The 25,520-nt window shown below is 40.6% G+C and overlaps 2 protein-coding genes across 7 annotated transcripts; one reads left to right on the top strand and one right to left on the bottom strand.

Moving 5' to 3' along the window:
• The first annotated feature begins 4,744 nt into the window (after positions 1 to 4,744).
• On the top strand, positions 4,745 to 16,948 carry adamtsl2 (ADAMTS-like 2). Of its 4 annotated transcripts, none has more exons than XM_017684757.2 (19): positions 4,745 to 4,875; positions 7,250 to 7,352; positions 7,506 to 7,648; positions 7,928 to 8,003; positions 8,275 to 8,377; positions 8,453 to 8,598; positions 8,788 to 8,911; positions 9,009 to 9,089; positions 9,416 to 9,591; positions 10,014 to 10,347; positions 11,355 to 11,697; positions 12,650 to 12,750; positions 12,860 to 12,986; positions 13,604 to 13,817; positions 14,328 to 14,483; positions 14,628 to 14,798; positions 15,095 to 15,271; positions 15,487 to 15,631; positions 16,090 to 16,948. In XM_017684757.2, exons 1-19 carry the CDS (start codon positions 4,748 to 4,750, stop codon positions 16,209 to 16,211), a joined length of 2,970 nt encoding a protein of 989 aa, XP_017540246.2. In that variant the 5' UTR covers positions 4,745 to 4,747; the 3' UTR covers positions 16,212 to 16,948. The 4 variants fall into 4 exon arrangements, with proteins under 4 accessions (XP_017540246.2, XP_037387851.1, XP_037387850.1 ...); XM_037531954.1 differs by having other exon boundaries at positions 4,811 to 4,882; XM_037531953.1 differs by lacking the exon at positions 4,745 to 4,875 and adding an exon at positions 6,616 to 7,151.
• Positions 16,949 to 17,622: 674 nt separating this feature from the next.
• On the bottom strand, positions 17,623 to 23,158 carry LOC108412648 (protein FAM163B). Of its 3 annotated transcripts, none has more exons than XM_037531956.1 (4): positions 22,927 to 23,158; positions 22,359 to 22,827; positions 20,461 to 20,576; positions 17,623 to 18,655 (listed from the first exon to the last, which is right to left on the bottom strand). In XM_037531956.1, the coding sequence occupies exons 3-4, from the start codon at positions 20,551 to 20,553 to the stop codon at positions 18,173 to 18,175; spliced, it is 576 nt and encodes a 191-aa protein (XP_037387853.1). In that variant the 5' UTR covers positions 20,554 to 20,576; positions 22,359 to 22,827; positions 22,927 to 23,158; the 3' UTR covers positions 17,623 to 18,172. The 3 variants fall into 3 exon arrangements, with proteins under 3 accessions (XP_037387853.1, XP_017540248.1, XP_017540251.1); XM_017684759.2 differs by lacking the exon at positions 22,927 to 23,158 and having other exon boundaries at positions 22,359 to 22,460; positions 22,575 to 22,919; XM_017684762.2 differs by lacking the exon at positions 22,359 to 22,827.
• Positions 23,159 to 25,520: the final 2,362 nt, after the last annotated feature.

Here is a 25,520-nt window from a genome sequence, read left to right as displayed (position 1 = left end):
TTTCCTTGATACGAGGAAAGCTGCTAATCTCTAGAGCAAGTCGAAGAACACTTAAGAGACTGTGTGTCTTTGCAAGTCCAAAAGATTTGGAGATGTGACAGAGCGAGTGAAGAGTTGTCCTACTGCACACTCCTTCTCAGGCCTACAGCTGGCCCTTTGGAGGACCTTTAAAATTTAAATGGCTCAGAGAGCAGCACATTGGGGGCTGCTTGTACCCTGTGATCAGCTGAACAGCTGTTAGTATGCAGCAGTTGGAGAGGGTGAGCAGTCACCACATTGTCACACATATTTGAGATTCTAGAAAGTGCAGTGCAGTGGCACTAAGCAAGACTCTGGGCAACTTATTTTTTTACAGACTCAGAGTTACAGAGTTACAACATCTTAACACTGTTAAAACTTCACCCAAGTGCTGTCTGCCAAAATATTCCAAGACTACCTCATGGTTGGGTGTGAACTGCAAAATTGAATTCTTCAAAATATGTTTTTTCTTCTTTGTTGGTCAGTCTGGGCAGCACTGTGTTGAGTCTTAGTCGTGTTGTTCCTTATGAGTGAATCGATCCTCAGCAGTGGCTGTAGAAACAACTGTCTCTTTTGGGTTATTGACGTTGGCCATGTGAGAGGAATCTACAGCACCTGTATGCGTCACTGCTGCCCTCTTGACGTGAATGTGGTTCGGAGGGTTGAAAGAATGTGATTGGTTTAGGGAAGCAAGACGGCAGAGACGCAGTGTCAGAGAGCACGGAGAGCGTTGTGAACTTTAGGGGACCTACAAACAAGGCAGTGTCCGCTGAAAATGAGATGTGAGGTTGAGGCTAGATTCATATATTGTGTCTTGTCCAGGTTTTATGTTGTTAAATCAAGTCAATGTGGCCTACTTTGAGTATGCATTCCATGAGACTTGCAGCCTGACTACAAATGCATCAATTATACATTTTATTCCAAGCACAGGTTTTACATTGCAAAATTTTTCCTCAGTCAGTGAGTTGATTCATAGCTGCATCCATTCATTTAGTAGAAAATATTAAAATTAGTGGTTAGCAATTCATCAACAGATTGGAAGAGGTACTTTCAGTTAGGAAAACAAAGTAGACAACTGTGATCAGTTATAAATAATTTCTTATTTGCATAGAAATGCACACTCCTTCACCTCAAGCAGCTGACAGTGCACTGCCACATCCCTTTGTTGTTCTTATTTACAATTCATCCCCTGAATGTGGCCATATTTAAAATTCCCATCAGAATGAAGAGTCCTTATTCTGTTGTTTCAAGTGTGAGCTAGAGTCCAGCCTTGGGCCTAGAGGCTGCTCACAGTTGCCCTCTACCCTCAGCTGTCACACCTGCCTTTGGGACACAAAGAGTGCAGTGTTACGGGGATGGACAGCCCACGCCTGACATTCCCTAAGTGACTTTGTAAATCTATCCTTTGAGAAAGCAAAAAAATGCCAAGCTCAGACTTGGATTGGAGGCCTGCACACAGGATTGGCATGAGGAGAATGGCTTGAGCTGACTGGGGTCGTAGGTGACGTGCTGAAAGTGCACTGTCATTACTTTCACTCCAATTCATGCCACTTTTAAACATGTCCATGTTTGGAAAAGAACTTTTCTGTAGCAGAGTGTCTGAATCCAGCATTCACAAACTCAATTCTGTAGAACTGAGTATTAACAAACTCTATTCAGTGAAGTAACTTGCTTTTTAGGAGTGTCTTCCTACACCCATCTTGAGTCAGTGTTGAAATGAAAAGACTGCTGCTCATTTTCAATTGAAAATACATTTAATTGTCATGAAATTACATTTACCACTGGCAAAGTTGGCTTAAAGCAGTAAATAGGAGACTTAGACCATTATTTTACTGTATCTGTGAGACTTCAATCTCTTTTAATGAAAACTATATGTTTCTCTTGTGTGACAAATGTTCTGCTTCATAAGAGGAGCTGTAAGCCTTGAGAAATGTGTTTTATCTTAGCCATTTCTGCCAAATGAGTTCAATTAGAACTGTGAATAGCGACCTCCATTTATTTACTAAATTTTCAGTCAAATAGGCCATCAGGTGTAAAGTTATTAATTTTCCAGTGTCAGGAATAAAAGAAAGAATTTGTTTAACAGAAAATTACACAGACGCTCGAACAACTAAATAGAATTTCAAACGAATCCGTTTTCACTGTGTCCTTTGCCTTTATTACAGCTTCCATTCTTTTCAGAAGGGAAATCTGCAGGTATTTCAGTCTTAGAAGTTGCTTGCGCTTTTCTCTTCTCATGATCCATAACATTTTGCTCTGCTGTTGGTTTTGATCAGTTTTCTCTCATTAAAATGACATAACAGATGCATATTGGTCAGTGGAACTGACTTAATTGTGTTGGTTCAATGAAATTAAGAGAGTTATCAGATTTACTTGATAAGTTTTTGTTTGGTCAATGTAATTTTGTTGGGTTGTAATTCAACATCTTTCCCATTGACTCCTGGCATCATCTATTTGACTATTGTTATATTAGTTTTATTCACTCTCATGCTGTCTTTCCCCCAGCATTGCCTACCATATATATATATATATATATATATATATATATAAAATCATTCTTATACATGTAACCTTCTGATGAGTGTAATTCTAATAACTTAACAAAATTATGTAGATCCAACTTAAACCTATTACTTTATACTTTTTCTGTTTTAAACAATGTAGAATATTATATATAATTAAAAAATAGCATCAATACCACAATTAACACAGTAGAACCACTTGACATGGCACATGGCATTTTTGAGTAAATCCAGCATTTTTTTTTTGAGTAATGCATAAAAATACGTCTTGCATGGTTCTTATTTAACAACTCCAGCTTTAAAAACTCCTGTTTTCCACTTACTTTATTTTGACTTTCCAGTTCCTTATGTAAATGGATCATCTTATATGTAATATCTTTATAAATATCCACTGAAAAATGAATAACTTGCACTTAATAGGAATTTTGACTAGGAATTAAATAAACTACAGCTGGTCTCTGACCTTTGCACAGTATGGTATATAAATAAATGTTTTCATTAAAGAACAGAAGTTATGTGTAGCTCCTTTCTGGTAAGTCTATTTAAAATACTGTCTTTGCTTTGCTGGTCCAAGGTATGTATTTTTATATTCTCTTGCAATGGCTGTGGCAAATGACCAAAAGCTACCACATATTTGTTTGGTTGCCTGCAGATATTTTAGTCACAGAATAAACTTCCTGGATGATTCTCCTGGAGGATATTTAATGTGTGTTGCCTAAAAGCTCCACTCAGCGTTACCATACGCACTGTCCTTAATACAGGCAAAATAAATACAAATCTCTGTTCAGTAGTCCTAACAGACACAGCAGAATTAAGTTTCTCACAACACTCTCTCATGTGAGAGGAATAGTTGTTTTGGTTGGGAGTGCAGTGAATGCATTCATGTGTGGTACATTAGGCAGGATAAGAACACCAGGTCAGAATGGGCCCATTGATTCTTACCCACACATTCCCTATCATGGCGGCTATCAAACAGCCCTTAACAATTACCTAAATTAGAAAGTTATTATATTTTGGCCTGACAAAAATTAAGCCATTTAAGTTTCTAAGAGTTTTTTTTAAGGAAATTTGAAATATCTTTGTTATTTCCGGCTTTAGTAGTTGAGATTTTACTTTTTGTTTCAGTGTGAAATCATTTCAGACTCTTTGTCTAACCCCCCAAACACACCCAGCTTTGGGAAAAACATTCGTATTTCCTCTTGTGTGTTTATAACCAATATGTCTCAAGAGCATTTTTCCCACACAACACCTCACTTTCGAAGCATGGTGAGTTCACACACATGCACAGACACACACACACATTTCTAGTGTTTGCTGCCTCGTAATTTGAGGGTTTTTAAAGAGCGGCCATTCCTCCAGACTTGCCGACTGTGCAAATCTCCTGAACTATGTCTATCAACCATACAGATCTGCGGTCTGAGAGCGGTGCTTGATTGAGCTTTTAGTGTAGCAGAGCGTCCCTAATGCACAGAGCAGACGCACGGGCAGCCGAGAGAACATGTGGTCTTTAAATGCACGCGTCTCACATGCAGGCATGGTGGTCTCAGCTATCTGCCTTGCCTGGCCAAACTCTCACTCGCTTATGCACTTTATTTCATCCTGTGTAGGTATTTCTCAATATATTTCTCTATTTCTTTTGTATAGGCTACTTTTTTTGTTTTTGGGTCTAGCATTGTCATGGTCTTCTCATCATCTACTTCCTTGAGGCCTACAGTCCTTCATGGTTTAAGGGGTTAATGATGGGTCTCTCTGGTGGGTGATGCCCATGGCTAGTAGTGGCACTCACGAAAAGACATTAAATGCTAGGAAGAGGCTGATATGATACAGTGAGGCCAAGAAAAGAGGGTGAATGGGGGGGGCTGGGCTGCTGTGATGCGGAGGGGTGCTGGAGGGGCAGGGAAGGAGGAGGGGGGTGGGTGGCTGCTCTGTGGGAAACGACGACTTCCTCCCTGTCTGTCTGTGAGCCGAGCCCAGTCGACAGCAGTCTGGCTAGGGCTCCTGGGGCCGAGACTCTGCTCTACAGTTCAGCAGCAGCAGCGGCAGCAGCAGCAGCAACAGCAGCCCTCAAGCTTGGCACCAGCTGAGTGCTTTCACGTGGGCGTTCCCCCAGCGCTGCCACTCTCTTCCTGCTGGGCCAGAAGCAAAGCAAGGGGGTGGGTGGGTGTGAGGGAGGGAGGGATGAGGAGATGGGGGGGCTGAGAGGAGGGATGCAGATGTACACCTTACCCTCCTTGCAAGACACATCCTCAGAGCACACCATTACTGACCACCACTGCCACCACCACCCACACTGCCCAGCCTCCACTCAGCTCCACTACAGCCCTGAGGACTGCAGGTAAGATGTGGGTAAATATTTACTGACTGTGTGTGTGTGTGTGTGTGTGTGTGTGTGCGTGTTTGGGGGGGGTCCTTGTATGTTAATAGAGCAACTTTTTTGAAAAGAGACAGCTAGAAAAAAAGACAGACAGACTAGACACTTGTTCCACAGCAAAACAAACCCAAACAGGTTTGACTTTTCTGCAGCAGAGCTATGCTGGTATAAAGCACTGGACTGGAGGTGGGATTTATTTGGTCAGAACATTCGATGTGGTGGCAAGGAAATGTCATATTGCAACCAAAAATGTGAAATTGCATGAATTAAATGTTTCCACAAATGTTGGACACCAAAAAAAAAAACAATTAGCATCATCATCAGTACAATATCCAAGCCCATGATGTAAAGAAATTGTAGTTAATTTGAATAAGAAAAACCTGTAGTATTTTTTGTAATTGAGACTCAAAAATATAAAAATTTAGTATTATGAAGTTTAAATTTCTTTTTTCTGAACTAAAATTATAGTGGTAACATTATAGCTAGTAATGTTTTAGCTTAAATAAGTGCTTTGAACAAATGTGATAATATAGCTACTTACGCTACCAAGCTACTTGAAGGGTTTGAATAAAATATACAGAATCTTGAAAGATGCATTCTGCAACCCCCATGGAACTGTATGGGTGATTTAGTAAGTGACAAGATTTTTAAGTTAAGAGAGCGATCAATCTGATGTTAGGCTACCAAGCTGCTTCTTGCTTGGTAAATCAGTCAGTCTTGGTAAATAAATCAGTCAGGATGAGGAATGGCAGAGGGTGACCACAAGACATCAGGGAGCAATCTGGGGTGGACAAGATCCAATACAATCAAATAAGAAATTTGCAGGTAGCAGATCTTTGGAAGGGGTTTTAAAAGGCAAATAAATGATAAGGGCAAAGCTGCTCAACCTGTTGAAATGCATGAAAGATCATGATGCAGAACAAGTTCTTCCTCATAGGTGAAGGTGTGTCAGATATTTTGAATGGTGGTCTTTATTATGTCTTTCAAAACAGTGAACTGTTATAAGTAAATCTCATCTTGATAAGTGGTCTTGCAGGACATATTATTATTTTCCCTGCTCTAACCTGGAAAAAAGTTTGTTAATAAGCAAAAATATATAAGACATGTATACTCCAGGACAAGTGTTGGAAAACAACACGTGTTAGATATACAGCAGAACTGATGTGTGCAGTCAAACCTAATAAAATATTTTGTGGACAAACATCATGCAAGGCAATTGTTGCTAATCTGCTGCCAAGCTCTGAGAGATGTGAATGACCTCTACTAAACTCTCTTCCTGCCTTCGTTACTATATCGTCTGCCTTCTGGCCAGCAAGTGATGAATGACCACCCCTTCAATTTTCCATTTTGGACTGCGAACGTGAGTTGTTTGCTGAGAACTGAGGAAGCCCCAAGTCTGGTGAGAAGCAGCTCTTCCAGAGAAGGATGAGTCTAAGGCTCCCAATCTCCAAACCAGGGCTAGCTCCCCCGGTCCCCCCGCACCCCTGGGGGAACGGCCCTGCTCTCTGTCTGCTGCCAGGGAAAGAAAAACACCTCCTGTTCCCCTCCCCTTTCCCCTGAGCAGAGGCCCCAGGGGGGAAGGGGGGAGGAGGATAGCCTGTGTTTACTCTCCTCCATGTCCTGGGAAGCTCAGAGGAGGAAGGTCTGTCTCAATGGCAGAGGGCTTGCTGCGCTGGGTTTGTGGGAGACGGGTGTTTGGTGAGCTGGCAGTGTTCCAGCTGTGTCTGGGCCGGATAATGAACTCCAGGTGCTCGTGTGGGTAGTTTAAGACACCTGTCACCAATATTTAGTGCCAGAAAAAGCCAGACTGCAAACAGAGCTCTACAATCTGTTTGCTTATTTTAAGGAGCCAACCTAACTGGAGGGGCAGGTCTGATGAGGAGACCCCAGATACATGGAAGAAGGCAATGTGAGACTTGAAGACTTTCCTTCAGTCACGTTTTGCCAGTAGGCCTGATATCATTCTGGTCAGTAGTGGTCATTCAGGTGAAGGGAGAATAACAATGGCCCATTTGTGCAAGATTTAAATGGTGCAGTTATGCAAATCCAAATGCAAAGTCTTCTCTGTTTCTCATGCTAGTTCTACAGGTTTCAGCGTGCCAGCTGCAAAATCTATTGGCCTGTGGTGCCTGTAATTAATCAGCCCACAGCTGTCCCACGTCAATGCTAAAAATACAACATAGCCAGTGCCGCTTATTTGGGGACACCTTAGGTACCATTTCGAGCATTTTGAATTTTAGGTGAGAACTTGCTGGCTTTATGCCTTTAAACAGAACTAATTAAACTAGTGTTTCTAAAGGCAATAGAGTTTCATTTCTTTTACCGCATCTCCCCTCAGGATGAGGAGCTGTTCAAGGGCCCAGTATGGGGAGCGCTGTATGGTCCTCTTGGGTCTCATAACCTTGGCTTTTTCTCTGAGCAACATCTCAACTAGAGGACAGGTAAGTAATGGCCACATACCTTCCAAAATCAAGTTTCTGAGTAAGTTAATATTGCAACACCTGCCCTACTGTGTGCAAACTCTAGGCGGTATTCTGCAAGGAAACTGGTTTCTAGTTTTGACATGCTTCCTAAATAGACGCCGTTTGTTGCAGGATGAGGGTGTTGCCTCTAACAGTCTGGAAGACGGACTGGAGGTGACTACATATTGGTGGGGGGAATGGGCTAAGTGGACAGCTTGCACACGCACTTGCGGAGGGGGGGTCATGTCTCAGGAGAGACACTGTCTCAAGCAAAGGTCTGTGGGTTCCTTGCAAACATAAGCTTAACTAATGTATTCAAACAAGGATGTGCCAATTTAAGTAAAGGGTTATGCATATGTTTCTGTCCTCTATTGTTGGCATTACTGGATAATATATACATGCATGATTTCATTTAGCATTTTGAGGTCTACAGAGAGATGTTAAACGTGAATTAGAAATGAAGGCGTTTGAATGTATCTGTGTTAAGGATTTCTGAATGCACAGAAAACTGTCACTGTGAATAATTTAATCACACAAGTCTCCTTCATTTAAAGAAAGAAAGCAACTACTGGTAAGGACAACATGACATGCACAGGCAATGCAAAAAGGTACCACCTCTGCAATACAAAGGTTAGTTCATACTGTCAGTATTGCCTTTCCTCTCACAAACACACAGTGTATTTGCTCATTTCACTTAGAAATACAAGCCAGACACACATTTGACAGCACAAGAGTGATATGTAGATTACACCTACTTTCACGTGTTAGAGACTTGAAATGCCAATGAGTAAATGAAATGTGTTGCTTTTGTTGATAATGGCTAAAAACAAGGACAAACAAAGAGACAAGCAGGCCTCTGATAGCATCAGTGTCTCAACTGAATGTAGATAATAACTTACAGGAGTGTCCCTCAACTGGAAGGAGTTTCAGAGAGGAGCAGTGCTGGTCGTTCAACTCTCAGGTGTACAATGGAAAATATTACCACTGGAAACCCCTTTACCCAGGTAGCTATCATTAGAATAGAAAGCTGTAAGGCATGTTTAACATGAAACACTGATGCCACAATTTTAATTCCGTAGATGACTACGTTCATATCTCCAGCAATCCCTGTGACCTTCACTGCACTACATCGGATGGTCAGAGACAGCTGATGGTCCCTGCCCGTGATGGAACGTCCTGCAAATATAGCAGTTACAGGGGAGTCTGTGTTGATGGCAGGTGTGAGGTAAATGTTTGGCAGCAAACTTATGTGATTTCACTCTCATATGGGCAGATGAACACTGAACAGATCATGCTGCAGTAAGCATTGTTCATGTTTATGTAAATGATGATGTTTTCAATTTAATATCGCTTCTGACTAAATGCTAATTAGCTTCCTAAAACATACGACCCATTAATGTGCCCCTCTCTGCAGCCTATTGGATGTGATGGTGTCCTCTTCTCTCCCAATACACTGGACAAGTGTGGTGTGTGTAAAGGAGATGGGAGCAGCTGTAGTAGGGTAACAGGAAACTTCCGCCGTGGGGCCTCCAGCCTTGGTATAGACAGTCAAATCACTTCCAGTGGTACATTCTCACCAATTGTCACCATGATTGAAGAGTTGATGAATTTATTAAGTGTTTTTCTTTCTTGAAGGATATTCCTTCATTACTCAGATCCCAGAGGGCTCATGGGACATCCAGATCATTGAGAGAAAGAAGTCTGCAGATATACTGGGTGTGTAGACCCTAATAATTAATAATTTTAAAATAAGCATGTAAAAAGTCATTAAAATAGGTGCTGCACTAATGAACAACATATCTACTAATATGGCATATCTAATTTGGCACAGGCCAACAGTGGTGATTAAACATATTCTTTTGCTTTAAGCATGCAAGATATGTTCTTTTTCCAAATTTATCTAGCCATGGAAAACAACATCCTTTATCAAGTGTTTGCAATTACCCTGACTTATCACTAGGTAATGTATCAGTGGACTCACTGCCCCCCTAACAATAGCTTGATTAAACTTCTTTGAAATTTCCTCTCTTGTTATACTACAGCTGTGACTGACCAGGCAGGGAATTTCTTCTTCAATGGTGCATACAAAGCAGACAGCCCTCAGAACTTCCATGTGGCAGGCACTATCTTCAAGTACCGGAGGCCCACCGATGTCTATGAGACGGGGATTGAGTACATCGTGGCGAAAGGGCCCATCGACCAGCCCATCAATGTTCTGGTACTGTAGCTGCGGTCCTTCCTCCCGCCACCAAGGGCCCCTGGGTAATCTCACTGGCTGGCTGACCCTGCCTTTGACATAGTGCCAAAGGTGCCATGGCTCATATGGAATAAGCAGTAGCACTGCGATATGTTGCCCTTGGAAAAATGGCAGAAAGTGTCAATTTTGTGGTGTATGGAATGACACCATGAGCAAAGATGCACTATTCACCTAGGAATGTGGCATCTACTGGTACAAAGTTTTGCAGCCTTGTGTTTATGCATAGTCCCTTCTAAATGGACTGTGGATCTATTGATGTTCAGTTCTAAAAAACAGCAGTGGGACACTTACGGTTTAAGTCTTGTACATTTAATAAACATGTTCATGTCCATCCATGTTCTAACTTATTTGTGTACTATTGACTGGTTCTTCTGTCTTCCAAGGTCTGGAACCAGAATGGCCGCAACCCTTATATCACTTACGAATACACAGTGATGCGAGACCCCCTTGCTCCAGTATCTCAACCACCCATTTACACCGGCTCAGACAGGGGCTCCAGCCACCACAGTTCCATGGAGATCGACACCGTGTTGCCCCACAACGAGAGCGCATATGACAAAGCTGTCCCTGGGATGGAGAGGAAGCAGGTGCGGACGCAGGGCATAGAGCCAAGTAAAGCGGAGAGACAGCAGCCTGGCCAGGAGACCAATGAAGTGTATGAGGAGACAGCTGCCATAGACTGTGAGCAGGATGCTCCAACACCACCTCAGTATCCGGGTAGGTTTTACATATTAGTGTAATCTGTTTTATTTAAATAAGTGGCAAATTTGTAGTGAAGTTTTTGGAAAAGTTATTCAAGAAATTCAATAATTAGGCTTTTTTAAATCTATTTTAAATCTGATCTGTCTGAATATTACACAAGATGACTGCAGCAAGTTGAAGATGGGATTTTCCTTTAGGGTTAGATAAGATAGTAACAGTCAGCAGCAGTGTTGAAGCATTGTTAAAATATTACCATATTACTGATATTAGTCAACTTTTTAAATTCACTCATACTCCTCAAACTGATGATTAGTGCACTATACTGACACTTTCATGCTACTCTCACACGTTAGGAGAGCAGAGAGGAACAGGCTGTACATGGTTCAATGAGTAATCACTGTGCAGGAGATAAAATAGCAAGCTTTTTAAAGAGGACTCACTCTGCTCGGCCTTTAGAGTCCTTTATAATGCATGAGCACCAACACAAAGACTAGTCAGGGAGGATGAAAATTTCAGGAAGCCTTGACATTTTCCCTCTGTTAAAATTGGCAAATCACCGGCATGTGTGGTAATGGCCTTGCACTGGCTTCTCCAGGCCTGTATGTGATCATTATATGGAGAGCTGGAGTTCTGAAAGAGAGTGGCTGTGTTGTGAGACAACTTCAGGAGGGTCAGGAGCCTGTTATTGCCCCCTGACTGTGGTAGGCTACCGCTCCGATCTCTCAGTTTCTCTCCACCATGTCATGCCAGCTACCGCAACCACATGGGAAAGAGGGCAGTCAATGAGGCTAAGGTGGTCCTTGCGAATGCCAGCTTTGAGAATATGCTGTGGAATGTCTTTTGAGACTGTCTGAAATATTGTGAAAATCTAAAGAGGTATTTGAGAGGATGATGTATTCATGATTGCTTTTGATGATACACCTTTCACTAAACTTTTCTGAATCCTTCTGAAATCATTAGCAAATCTTTAATGTCTATATTAATCATACTTGTCCATCTTTGTGACTTTTTATTTTTAAAAGGTGGCAACAGCAGCTGGCCAAGTGGAGTGGTTGCCCCTGGCATTGTGCCTGCCAGCAGACCAGCAGAGGAGATGGTGGACTCTGAGAACCTCATATGGAGAATGTTTCTCAGGCAGCGTATGCATGTTAACATCTCAACCAATCAGCTTCTTGGTGAGGGCGAAGGCCTCTTCCCTGAAGTAGAGCCAGTGGAGTTAGACTACAGTAGCACAGAGCAAGGGAACCTTACCGGTTCCTTTCTTGAGTTTACGCTGGGCCGCCGACGCAATGACACGGGAGACCTGTTCCAGAACAGGACTCTGATCCCCAGCTTAAGGAGCAGCAACCGCACAAATCGCACCAGGTAAAGGCTAGTCTGAAGTCATTTTTTTCACAGCAGTGTGCCACAGATCTTGGCACAATGTCTCATGGGCGAAGGGGCCACATTTATAAGTGGAATAAGCTTGTTAATAAAGAAGTGTAATGAGTCTTGTTAATAAAAGTCATGCGAAATACCAGTTCATAGTTTAGCTATGTTCATCATAAGGACTTGTACTTTCAAACAAAAGGGCTGCTACAGAGGTATTTATTTAAGCAAAAGCACAAGTCATCTCCTAGCCCTCTGTAACAGACATGTAGAAGAGCAGGATGGTCTCAGCTGGGACAGCCCTGCTCGTGGGGAATGGAATGTGCTCCAGACTCTCCTTGGACAGCTTTTTTTTTAGCGCTCTCTGAGACATTCAAAGAGTGGTGAGGAGAGACGGCCAAGCAGAGGGCTGGTGGGATTGCATTCCATCATATTTATAATTCATGTTGGCTTCCCTGCAATGTATCCAAACACCGCTTCACCAGCCTCCCTGCCAGAGATCGTAAAACACATCACATGACACACCCTTTCTCGCACTTGAAGGAAAAGAGAGAGATTCCAGGCAAAGAAAGAGAGAGAAGTAGAGACTGAGCGTGAGGAAGATGGCCTTTCTGAAAGGCATTACTCATGGTGTTTTGTTATTTGTGGAAAAAAGCACTGTAGATCACTCGGGTACAGGCCATGCCTGTCACATCCGATAAATTTACAGGAATCACAAGGCGTAGGTTGTATTTGCTTGTATTTCAGTGAAGCATTGCAGTTTTCCATGCCTGACATTTCAGGTAATGAGTGTGACCAGAAGCAGCAAAAAGTTTGTGATTTTATGAATGATGTACCACTTGATGTCTCAGATTTAACAACTACATATATTTCATGTCATATATGATGCAGACAGTTGGAATCAGTCTAACCTGAGAAGTAACTGATTACACTCTTTGTCCTCCCTTAGGAGTCACCAGAGATTGCTACAGAAGAACAAACTGAGTGCAGCAGATATGTATCGCTGGAAACTGTCCTCTCAAGAGCCATGTAGTATGACCTGCTCGATAGGTACTGACCAGATCCTTTATCCCACACTCACCTTTAAAATGATTTTAAGTGGCTACGTAATTATTATTTTTTCACTGTTTTATTCTTGTGATGGTTCTGTTTGCAAAAGGTGTGGCAAAGTCGTTTGCTATGTGTGTGCGATATGATGGTGTGGAGGTGGATGACACTTACTGTGATGCTTTGACTCGGCCTGAACCTGTGCATGACTTCTGCATTGGAAGGGAGTGCCAGCCTAGGTATGTATGCCATACTAACAGAAACAGGCTCTAGAGCAAAGGGAAAAAGAACATGGGCTCATTCACCAACTAAAGAAATTTCTTCTTAAAACCTACTTATGCAGTTTTTATGAAGATTTTGTCATTCACCAATGTTTTCTTAGTCAGGGTTTGTTCTTAGCTATCTACACACACTCAAGAGCACAAAGGTGTGAACAATTCTGCGGTTTAAGAATACGTCATGAATCTGATGTAGACTTTTTCTTAGGACCTTTTTCAATAATTAATTTAAGAAAAAGCTTAGGAAGATTTCGGAGAATGAGGCCCATTGGTCTCTCTGACCAATTATTCATCAGCTTTTACCCATAGTATCTAAAATAAGGTTTGACTTTGGGAGCCACTGGGTTATGGTGATGTCATTAACAACTAGTTTCATTGTTAATGACATCATCATAACTCAGTGGGTCCCAAAGGCAGACCTGGTAACCTGGGCTTAAAGTGGGGTCCCAAGTGCTGACTATGGGAACCCTCTTTAGTAAGTTTGTAAATTCACTTTTCCCCCAGATAGTTTCACTGGTATTGAAACTGATGTCATTAGTCTGATGGCATACATCAAATTTTCTCATTGCCTTCTTTAGGTGGGAGGCCAGCAGCTGGAGTGAGTGCTCTCGGACGTGTGGTGAAGGTTTTCAGTTCAGGCAGGTGCGCTGCTGGAAAATGCTGGCGCCTGGCCTGGACAGCTCAGTCTACAGTGACCTGTGTACAGACGCTGAGCTAGAACGCCCCCCAGAGCGCAGGCCCTGCAAGAGCCCCACCTGTGGCCCGCAGTGGGAGGTAGCTGAGTGGTTAGAGGTAGGTCCAGAGAGACTTTTGCTTGATTTATAAACATGACTTGTGTTTTATGGCTTTGATTAAAATGCACTGCATAGTAAAGCATACACAGAAATATACTGAAGGCGTATTCATTATTTCATGGCTTCGATTGACCTTAAACTGCAGGCTTATTCGTTTGAAAAGAAAGCAAATTCTGTCCCATCTTTGTCAAATGGTTTTGAATGATCCCTTGTGTGCAGTCTTATTAATCTTACGACTTATTATATAGTGACTACTATAAATAATTTTCTGACATGAAATTAAATGTATGTAGTGTAAAGCTGAAGGGTGGGCCCACAAACCGTTTCCTGCTGTTTAAGGGGTTAAAATGTTTAAGATAAAAAATTGTTGCTTGAATTGGCCTGCTTCATTATTCTAGTCTATTTAGTGGCTAGAAGGATACTATGATAATTCAGTCCACCACAAAATAGCAAGAATTTGATTAGAATTTTATTAGAGCATAAAAGCTGTTTATTGTTTTTTGAGCAGTGTCCAGCAAAATGTGGTCGTAGAAGCTTGGTAACCCGTGAGGTCAGGTGTTCAGATGAGATCAGGCCATGTGATGAGGCGACCCGCCCTCCATCTGCCAAGAACTGCACCGGTCCACCTTGCGAGCGCCAGTGGACAGTGTCTGAGTGGGGGCCGGTAGGACATGCCATGACTCACGTCAGCTACATTAACTGTGAATTTACCGAACTCCAGTTAAATCAGTGTTGATATACATCAAAGTTAAGTTACTAAAGTTCATTTTGTTTCTATCTTATTTGTCTCCTTTCCTTTGATGCTCAGTGCTCAGGTACATGTGGGCAAGGGAAGATGGTTCGGCATGTGTATTGCAAAACACCAGAGGGCCGAGTGGTGCCCGAATCCCAGTGTTCACCTGAGAACAAGCCTCTGGCCATTCATCCCTGCGGAGACAAAGAGTGTCCTCCACACTGGCTGACACAGGACTGGGAAAGGGTGAGAAATTAGCAAAAAAACAGACATTCAATTGGATTATGCTTCCTAATGAGTTTTGGGGCTAAACCCCAAGGAGAGCTCATTAATATAATTATGCAATGTTATGGAGAATTGGCATTTCTGCAGGCATTGTGGCCTTCATGGACCACCATGAAGCACGCCAGTGGTTTTAGGTGTTTTGCAACAAATAACATGGATATATAAAAATGTCAAATGATGCAATATTGTGTACAGAGAGTCAAACATATCTAAGCTGAAGAAGCCTTTGCAGCTAGTGAGCTTTTTTCTCATCTCAGTGCAACACAACATGTGGACGTGGTGTGAAGAGGAGGACTGTGCTCTGCGCTGGCATCACGGGTGGCAAGTTTCAAATCCACGAGGATGAGGAATGTGACGCTAGCAAGAGACCAACGGACGAAGACACATGCTTTGAGAGACCTTGCTTCAAGTGGTACACAACACCTTGGTCTGAGGTAGGAAATTAGCTTGAATAGTTCTGTGGTGTTACTACATACTGATACATCTTCCTGTTAATAGTATATCTAATTATATCTATTCTGCTTTGTAGCTGTAGTCCAGTTATTCCTGTTGTATCCTGCATTATTGAATCCTTTAACAAAGACATAGAGATTTAGGTATTGTGCGCTATCATTCATGACCACCACTTTGACTGTTCCTCAAATGACAGTGCACCAAGACGTGTAGCGTGGGCGTGAGAATGAGAGATGTGAAGTGTTACCAGGGAAGAGAGCTTGTTCGTGGATGTGACCCTCTGACCAAGCCTGTTAACAAGCAGACCTGTGCCCTGCAACCTTGCCCCACCGAACCTCCAGGTAGACCTCAAAGAGGAGAACAACTAAAGGCTTCTGGAATTCTGCAGGCCCCTAGTGGCCATTCTGCCAGTGGAATCAAAATCAATTAAGATATTTTTAAACACTGTGATCAAAAACAAAATTTCTGCTACCTCTATTATCAGACTAGGACACTGTTTGTTGTCTGTGTGTGAAATGTGGTGACACTGTGTAGGGCTGCTGGCAAGCAAAGAGGAGTGAAAACAATTCAAAACTTTCCACAAAGACGGCTGTGCCAAGATAAACTGGGCACAACAACTGCAGCTTTTTTGATATAAAAATATCAACACTTTTCTGAAGGAAAAAAATTATAATTGAGGGACCTCCAGGTGGAAATTTTATGGATACTTAAATAAAAAAATAAAAAGTTTTATAGTAATTATAGTTCCTTGATGAGGTCATAACTAACCCACACTGTAAATGGCTGGTTTTCTACACAGATGAGAACTGCCAGGACCGTCCCACCACCAACTGCTCTCTGGCTCTGAAGGTCAACCTGTGCAGCCACTGGTATTACAGCAAGGCCTGTTGCCATTCGTGCCGGAATCTACGAGCCTCCTAGTCCTCGACCCCTGAAATACCACACGGGCAAGAGCCACTGCCCTTTTATAAGATTTAGACCAGTGCACTCTATTAGGACTAATGCCACCGGGTAATTTGTGAAAGCCAGAATTTCAAAGATGTTTTATAAGCCGAATATCTAGTATTTAGTATCCATACAGAATAGTGGACCAAAGACTGAACATCTGCCATTTATTTTCTTTGGATAACTTTTATTGTTTTTTTTTATTAAGCTAGCTACATTAAACTACCATTGATGTCAGTATTATAGTTACAATACATATTTTATGACAAAGTCCTACAATTGTGGGATACTTTAAGGAAACATTAAATTATTTTGATTATTGCTCAGTGAAGCATAATTATAATGCATGAAAATATTTATGATCCATTAAACTGGCAGAGATGGGGTCAGTATTGAATGTTACTTCTGGCTAATGATGGAAGACTTAGTACTGTATGTCTAAACACAAGTTGACTCTTGATCCACTGCCAGTTCCAATGCTCTGCTGTTTTTTATCTTATTGAAATGTTGCTGGACCATTGCTTTTCTATTGTTTATTTATTGGTCAGCGCAGGTGTTTCTTTTAAGTATTATTTTCCTCCCATTTTGACTAATTTCTTCCTTACAACCAGCTGTTTTTGATACCAATGGAAGAATGAACACCTGTGCGCTTGATATTCCTGTGTCTTACTATCTGCCATTGAGTGAGTCCTGACACTTGAACATTTAATATTTGAAATTGTATGCAATTTATATAATGCTCCTTTGTGACACAATCCAGCTAATATAATGTTGCATTGCTGTTACCTCAGTGTACAAAAGGCAATCGAAAGTAGAAATAATTTTCTTTTATTGTAGAAAAATTGCACATTTTATGTTACATCTCAAAATACGATAAATAAGATGCTATCACCGGTGTGTTTGTGTGGTATTTTCTTGGTGCAGTTAAATCAAGCACATTTTTATGTTGGACAGTTAGTGAAATTCTGGCTTTGTTCAAATTAAGCATAGAAGTAACATCTTCAGATCATTCTACCCTCAATATTACAGACTGTGAAGTAACTGGCAGCCCTATTCCAACATGCCTATAAATTTTCAACTGTTGCTGAAGCATTCAACTGTTGTACAGCTGACTATCTGAGTTAAAGAACTGATGCCACCTGCTGGTCCAGTCACAGAATACAGCCATGAATAATTTGCTGGATACCACAAAAGATTCCATAAAAAAAATTCTGTTCATCAAAATGAACTGAGAGAAATGTGCCGAGTAATTACTGACTGGACAATTAGGTGAACCAATTTAATGACTTGAATAAGGTGACAAAATATAAAACATTAAGAAACTGGTGAAATCTCAAAATGACAAAGCCACCACAATATTTCTGCACAAATCAAATCTGCAGTCAAATAGATAAACAACAGATAAAACACACATTCAGGCCCATATTCCTGTGTGTAAAGTCAACCCTCTTATGCATATAACTTCATGACTTCAAAGAGCAGCACATTATAATTTCAGTTAAACAGGTACAAAAAACCACAAATGTTTTTATCATCTAAAACTAGACACTACGTGATAGACACTACAGACTACATGACACAACTATTAACCTATTCAGATCTTAGTTCTGCATGCCATTAGTGAGCCCTCTTGCTTATTTGAACATCGTGAAACATGTCCATATTACTGTTTTCCATGTTTTGTCCTTTATCAGATGAATAAGCTTCTACATGGTGACCCTATACACATTTACCTATGTGTACAGAATATCCATACCATGTGCATCTATGTGGCATTTCCACATTAAAAATGCTGTGATCTCTTACACATAATACAAATCTTACATTTTAGTTTTCTATTAAGAATATTATAAGTCATCTATGAGTCTTAAAATAGGGTTCCCTGGAATGGTTTGTGCCTCAAGTATCGTCCAGTTGCCCCTCTCCATCGAGTGGTGCTACACATCAGTGCTGACACTGTGGTGAGTCACCACCTCCCTCATAGTGACGGAGCGGATGAGGTTGAGCTTGTTGAAGTTAGGCATGTCCACAGGCACCACAGGCAGGTCTAACTCTTGCTGCTGTACAGTCCTGTAGCTGATCCTCCCCCCACCGTTACGCAGCCCCTCCTGAGGATTCAGGTAGAAGGGCAGGTAGCCGGAGCAGGAGGGGCAGAAGGTGTAGGAGCGAATGGGTCTGCGGGGGACCGTGGGGCTGTAGCGGCTGCAGATGGCCGGTCCATTGGGCTCATAAGGCTCGGCGGTCATGAGAAGCTGATTAGAGGACGAGTACTCTGGTGGAGGGTGAAAGCTCAGTGGGCTTGGAGGACTCGGAGAACTAGGAGGGCTTGGGTTTAGTTCTTGTGGTGGACTGGGGGATGATTTGGTAAAGTCAGGCTCCTCCTCCTCCCCCTCTGATCCCTCTCTCTTACAGCAGTAGTACTTGTAGTGATGGATGACGCCAGTTTCAAAATTCGATTGTGTATGTAGGGGAGGAGAGAGATCGAAGAAGCAAAGTGAAGGTTGATTCTTAGTACTGATTACTCTTTATGTGACCGTGGCTAATGGACAGCAATCTCATACACTACTGTTCAGAATTTGAACCACTTAAAATGTCTAATTAATATTTTGTCATATTTGTACTGGTATTACACATATTACATTCTATTGGTTATGTATGCTGGTCCTGTGCAACGTCATATGTTTTAAGTGATTATGAAAAAGCTAAGGAAAAATTTCAAATATTGTCAAAAAAATTGTTTCACTGCAAAACACATTATAGACCACTTTCGAAAAATGTTTTATTTTAAATGATAGATGTTGTTAGGAGTGGGATTTACACAAACCAGAAATATCAGTGCTATATTATGATTAATACTAACACCAATTTTTTTATAGATAGAATGTGTTTTCCATTATACACTGGCAGATATAGTGCATTTTGGGATGTAATTTTTCAAATGGAGAGATTTGAGATGCATCCAGACTGATAAACTCTGTTGTAGATCATCTCTAAAATTTACATACCTGTTAATAAATTCAGAATGTCACATTTCAAAAATGGCACTTCTGTACATTATTCTGTAATGATCTAATTATGTATCACTTTATTAAACAACTGGTTGTTTCCAGAGTACCTGAAATATTGAGGAAAACACCTTTTTGAAGTCTAGTTCAGAATTTATAAATGAATAAAATAGTTTAAAATATAAATCTAAATTGTACATGTTATTAATGCATATACATTTATAACATGCATTATTATGACAAGTGAAAACTTTTGAACTGTAGTCTACATTAAAGCTATTAAGGCTGTACTCGTTCAAAAAGATCATGCCAGGTCACAACTGATATCTTGATTTTATATCATCATATGGAAAAGAACACCCCAGCCAAATAACATTTCTTCTTGATTTTTAGATTTTAAATAAGTTAGCAGATCCTCTTCAGAGAACACACTTCAATTTGTCATTATTCTGAGAAATCTAGTGCACAACTTATTATTTGGTGAGATTAAAACAGTGAAAAAAAAAAAAACTAAATATAAAATGTGTCCTAACTTTCGGTTAGGCCACATGTTCAAGATGTTACGTGCAGTAAATGAACAGTAATTGTGCATTAAAATGTGAAGACATGTTCTCTGTAGAGGATGTGTTCATTTATTTTCACTTAGAAAATCAAAAAAACATGTCATTTGTGTGGCAAAACTTTTGCATAAGCTGTATATAACATGCAGCACTGTGCAATAGTCTTAGTCTTATGATTTTGAAAACATTATAACATTAGAATAAGAAGTAGTTGATATTTTGTGAGCATGTGAAGATTTTTGGTACCAGATAGCTTTTCGACATCCTGAGGCATCACATGCATTTGTTCAATTCTATCAACATTAATAAAGCTTAATTACCCAAACGAGTTACTGGATGGAAACTACAAATAATACTGGGCTGCCATGAGGACAGGTTTGAAAATCACTACTTACTGATTTAATATTATTTGTTTTTATTCTAATATCAGTGGTTTTTCTGAGCATATAAATGCTAAAATGAGCTTTTTAAAATATAATTTTCTCAGGTGCTAAGACTTTTACAAAGAGCTATATTTCTAAACGACAATAAAATCTCATAATTTGACCATTAGGATCTTCTCTAAAAGTAATATCAGAGGATACTCACATTAACCTTTACAATTGCAAGTACCAGAGTGTATTAATTCTGACCCCAACAGACGTGGATGAGTGTGTTTACCTGCAGCCTACAGTAACACAGCACCGTAACAATAGTCAATAAGATGACTGCTGCTATGATTCCTCCTGTGATGACCACTGTTCCGGCTGTCATTCGAAATCCTCTCCATCAACACCCTGCACACATGCACAAGACGAAGAGAAAAACAACAATAATTTCATCATATTAGAACGAATCATTATCATATAAACCAGTGAACTAACTAGATGTAATGAAACAAGATTACACAATGATCACATGACTGCAGCAATGAATCTGCTGCTAAGTTGGCTGTGTTAGAGCTGCTGAAACTTTGCCTCACAGCTAAATGCTCACCGTGGTGTATAATAAGATGTGGCTATCCTTCAAATGACATAGACATCCAATCTTCATTATGCCATTTGTCTGACGATATTCAGGGGCATGTGGGACAGCAGCCAAAAACATGTCACACTGTAGGACTCTCATGGTATAATGCAGCTGGCTGTGCATTAGCGAGACAAAAATGAAGCCCCAAAATAGAATCCACTCAGAGACGCGATGCATTCACGAGAATCTTAATGAGGAGCCGCATGAATACACAAAGAAAAAGTTTGTTTGATTTTTCCACATATTTCTCAAAGATTATTATCTACTGAAAATGACCTGCCTCATAGTATCAGACAACAAACCACACTCGTCAACTTGTGATCTGCATGAATCAATAATCACCTTGGATACTGCAGCATCTTTAAAACTCCACCTGGACCAGAAAAAACTGAAAGGTACCTAAACTGAAAGCTAACTCGCCAAGCTTCTTTCAATGCCTGACTGCTCACCGGTGCATCTCATCAAGCTTTTCTATTAGAAATTCAGATGCAATGATGGCAGCATTTCGACTCACCCCAGGCCAGCAAGTCATTCACTCCCACACAGAGTAGTCATCGTTATGCTCAAATTACTCAACAAGCTTCATGTAATCCAACATAAAGATCACTAAAAGTCAGCAAAAACATTCAGAAGCACGAATATTAGTGGCAGGTTTGCTCTCAAAGCCTTCTGAAGTTAGTTAAACCAAAACAATGCACTGAACTTCAGGTCTGATTATGATCAGCTCTTGGAACAAACAAAGGCAGATGGCACTGGACCCACTGTTTACTTCTATGATTATATATTTGGGGTGCAGACATCAGACCTAGGTTGACAGCTTGTCTGACAGAATGAGGAAGACTTGTGTGGGAGTAAGCGCTTGTGTTTGTGTGAGGTGAGTGTGTGTGACTGTAGATGCACCCCTGTGTGTGTATTTATGGGTGTAACTCTGAGAATGAAGATGGGTGGGGGGTATGTAAGCCATTTCTATGAGGGATAAGATTAAGATGTTAGTTAAGTTGAATTCACTTAATAATTCCTTTATTAATGAAAACTTAGAGGTCTACAACATATATAAAATGAGCACTTACACATGTAGACCTAGTCATTTTTAGTAGCTGTAAGCAATTTCAGCTTTTTTTTTAAAACATCAGCCCTTACAAAAAGATAGGGTATACCATAAGAAACTGTGATTTCTATAGAAATGTATAATACTTTCATATTACATACTACATTCCATACACACATATATTCGATACACATTTTAAAAAACATTTTTTAAAAAAATATTTTTTATCTTCATCTTCTGTGTACAGTGTCCCAAGTTATACTGTCAGCTTCTAAATAAATATTATATATAATATATTAATATATAATACATAAAACTTTTAAATAACTGATCTTATGAGAAGATTAAGAGTCAGTTCAAATGAAAATACACTTGGATTCATTCATTTGAATTAGAAGCCCTTTTTAAAAACAGTTAAAACCACATCATATTTCTTTGGCTATAATAGGACTGAAACACACACTGGTGCTAAAAGCAGTTCTAGAGTGCTGGTTCTCATTACCTTTAAGAAGCCCTGGTAGTGGAACCTCACTGTCCGCCTCTCGGCGTCTCCAAAGCGGCCACTGAGAGTTTAGCAGAGCTCAAAACTGCTGACTACCTCGTCCTGTGTCATTTAAATCCACAAGTGTATTTATCAGGGGAAAAAGAGCCTAAATGTGACGACTTACACGGCGTATATTTAAAAAAAAGTGGCTAATATCCCACTGTATCCTTTCACCTCCAGCGTTAGCGTTAGCCGCCCGTCCGTCCGTCCTCGGAGTTTCACATACTCAGCTTGCTCTCCGCTCCTTTGATTTCCTTCAGGTGATTCGCCACGCAGCTCAGGGAAAGATTTAGTCTTCTCTAGTGGTCCGTCCCTCTGGCAGGAACGGTTTCTTCAAATAATGGCTTTGCTGTTAAACCACAACAGGCTTTTGGAGGTATTTTGTGAGAGTAGAGGAGAGGCTTTTGGTGCTTTCTGCGGATTGAAGCTTCAAAACAGTTTCTCCTCAGTCCAGAAGTGGAGCACCTGTGACTGTGAGAGAAGAAGAAAGAGAAGGAGGAAAAAACCCCACAGGCTCATCAGTTACCTGCGCGTAAAAGCAGAGAAGAAGAGCCGAAAGCTGTTGTCTGTCTTTTCCTCGAGTGTTGAAGGACTCATGGTTTGCTGATGCTGTCTGAGGGGCTTCAGCCTGTGAGGTGGAGTTAACGCTGCTGTGAAGGAGAGCGTTTAGGACGCTACTGTCATGGATCAGAGCAGTCTGAGCTATGAAAGTCAACGGTAATTCCTAATCCCACTTCAGTCCAGTCCTCTGTTCCCACTTCCCCTCAGAGTGTTTCTATTCCTGTCTATTAAAATTTCCCACTAGATTTTGCAACCAGCTCATGCAGAATATTCGGTTACAGTCAATAATATGCAAATATACGACATAGCCTGTACTCTAAAACCAGATGGTTCTTCAAGAGTTAGGAATTCTACATAAAGGAGTTCTGTATAAAACCATTTCATGCTTAACTAGTTCTTTCCATGGTGAAGTGGTTCTTCACATTAACGGAGAATGTGTTGTATACAGTTGTGTTTAGAACCTTTTTGAAAGTGGTTCTATGTAGAACCAAAAAGGGTTCTTCTATTGCTTCAAGCTTGACACTGTAAAAATAGAAGAACCCTTTTTCACAAAGGCGCTGTATAAGACATTATACAACATTCTCCATCAATTTGAAGAACAATTTTGGCTAAGAAATGATGCACAGATAATAGGCTAGAGTCTGTAATTGTAGCCTCAATGTGGTAAGTGTGGTAAGTGGGCCTGATAAAATAAACTCTGAATGTAGATCCAACCTGATAAAGCGGACGGTGAGAGAAAGTGTTCATGAAAAGTGATTGCTGCCTGGCTTTCATTCTTACGCATACTGATTGTTAATAGCGGGTGCATTTTACAGAGGCCTTCTTTTTTGAAGTGAGATCCCCACACAGAGATTTAATGTTTTGTTACCAATGCTATTTTTCACTTTTTATCTTTTCAGTTGCCATTTTCTTTCAGAAATGCTACAGCAGAAATTGTAATTGGTGATGCTTGATGATTGAAAACTTATTGACCCTAAAAGTCAAAACCTTCATTTACTTAATTTCCTCTCAAAATGCCCATTAAGTACAAGTTGTTAAATTTTCTCTGTCAGTTTTTTCCTTTCTTCTTTTTCTTCGTTAATGGCTTCTTGACAGCTACACATCCTTTCAGACCTACGTATTTGGTTGTCATCTCACAGCGGAATTATGGACAGAGACACCTGTGGATTGTTTCAGAGCTGAAGCAAGAGTGAAGCTTGATTTTCTCCTCTGTCTCAGAGATGAAATCGTTAAGTGCTGTTTATCTGATTGGGACAGTTTTGGTGGTCCAACAGGTCTTGCTCCACAGTTAGGAATCCCATTTTCTCTTGATTTTTTTTCAATATCTTTTAACTGCACTTTTGGAAATTCCTGCTTTTTTCACTTTCTTTTCCTTTGATTTTTCCCTTCCGTATGCAAATGGATTATCTTGTATCTAATCTCTTCAAAAGATATATCCTCAAACAAATAACTTTAAATAATAATAATAATAACAACACATAAATTAAGGGGGTGTAATTCTTTTAATCCCTTGTGTTCACATTTAAAACCAATGAGAGAAAAGTGACTGTAGGCTATAGATAGCATATCTCATACTCTTACCTCACACACACACAGCACTACACTACATACCACACAGCCTCTTTCACTTAAAAGTCTCTTCTTTCTCTTTTAACTTGCCACCACCTCACTGTTCTGCTACTAGTAGCACTTTGAGTACCACTAAGAGGAGATCGCACAGGAGGGAGGAGAAAAAACAGATTTTATTACATGAATTATTAAACTTTCAAATATTAAAGGAGGCTGAGATTCCAATGTATTGTGCGGACGCGGCCCTGAAATATTGATGCGAGGAGATGCAGGGTATGGAGTGGTTATTTTTCCTCTCTTGCATCCTCCGTCCACAAGTGTTTTCAGAATCCCCAGAGGAGCCTCTCAGGCTCAGCAGCATGCTGGAGCTGAGGTGAATTTCAGGGCCAAAATGAAGGAATGAAGAAGTTTAGGAGAGACAGGTGGACATAAACAGCCTTGCTGTTGTAGAAACCCTGGCTGAGCTGTACTGGAGCTCTAATCTACTCTTTATGTACTTTACTTGCTTACTTCCTTACTTTATTGTGGGATTGCATTACAACTTTAATGTTAGCTAACAAGTAATGGAAGCACATACACATCATTGAGCATCCCTCGAACAGCACACATGCATCACCCGTTTGTCAAGTAATATCTGCTAATGTGTTTTCTGATGCTGTTTGACATCATCACTGTTATCATGTGTTATTATGTCTTTTTCAATAGAAAAGAACAAATGTATGGACAAAACTCAGACTTCACGATGGCTGCTACTGCTGTCTTTAGCCATGTATGTTTGTTAATTTTTATTAAAATGTGTCTTACAGGGTCAGACACTGCACATGCGAGGCGAACTGAGGATAACTTAACATAGTTTGATCGTTTGATGATTTATGAATGCAGTTTGTGCAGTTCTAACTGGGTGAAGATTAAGCTTCTTGTTAGCTACATTAGCCTCGTAGCTCCAGTGCAAAGCTATAGCATTGGGGAGACTATTGGAAAAATCTCTCC

This window comes from Pygocentrus nattereri, chromosome 20 (assembly GCF_015220715.1).
Source record: "Pygocentrus nattereri isolate fPygNat1 chromosome 20, fPygNat1.pri, whole genome shotgun sequence".
NCBI classification, from domain to species: domain Eukaryota; kingdom Metazoa; phylum Chordata; class Actinopteri; order Characiformes; family Serrasalmidae; genus Pygocentrus; species Pygocentrus nattereri.
Note: the sequence above shows the minus strand (reverse complement) of the source record. Positions and strands in the feature narration are given on the sequence as shown.

Excerpts from the sequence above, each read along its gene's own strand:
- adamtsl2 (XM_017684757.2), top strand. The coding sequence starts at position 4,748 with ATGCAGATGTACACCTTACCCTCCTTGCAAGACACATCCTCAGAGCAC. Across the intron at positions 8,378-8,452 it reads CTGGAAACCCCTTTACCCAG|ATGACTACGTTCATATCTCC; the intron begins GTAGCTATCATT and ends TTAATTCCGTAG. Across the intron at positions 10,348-11,354 it reads AACACCACCTCAGTATCCGG|GTGGCAACAGCAGCTGGCCA; the intron begins GTAGGTTTTACA and ends TATTTTTAAAAG.
- LOC108412648 (XM_037531956.1), bottom strand. The coding sequence starts at position 20,553 with ATGACAGCCGGAACAGTGGTCATCACAGGAGGAATCATAGCAGCAGTC. Across the intron at positions 18,656-20,460 it reads TGTGTTACTGTAGGCTGCAG|TACTACTGCTGTAAGAGAGA; the intron begins GTAAACACACTC and ends CATCACTACAAG.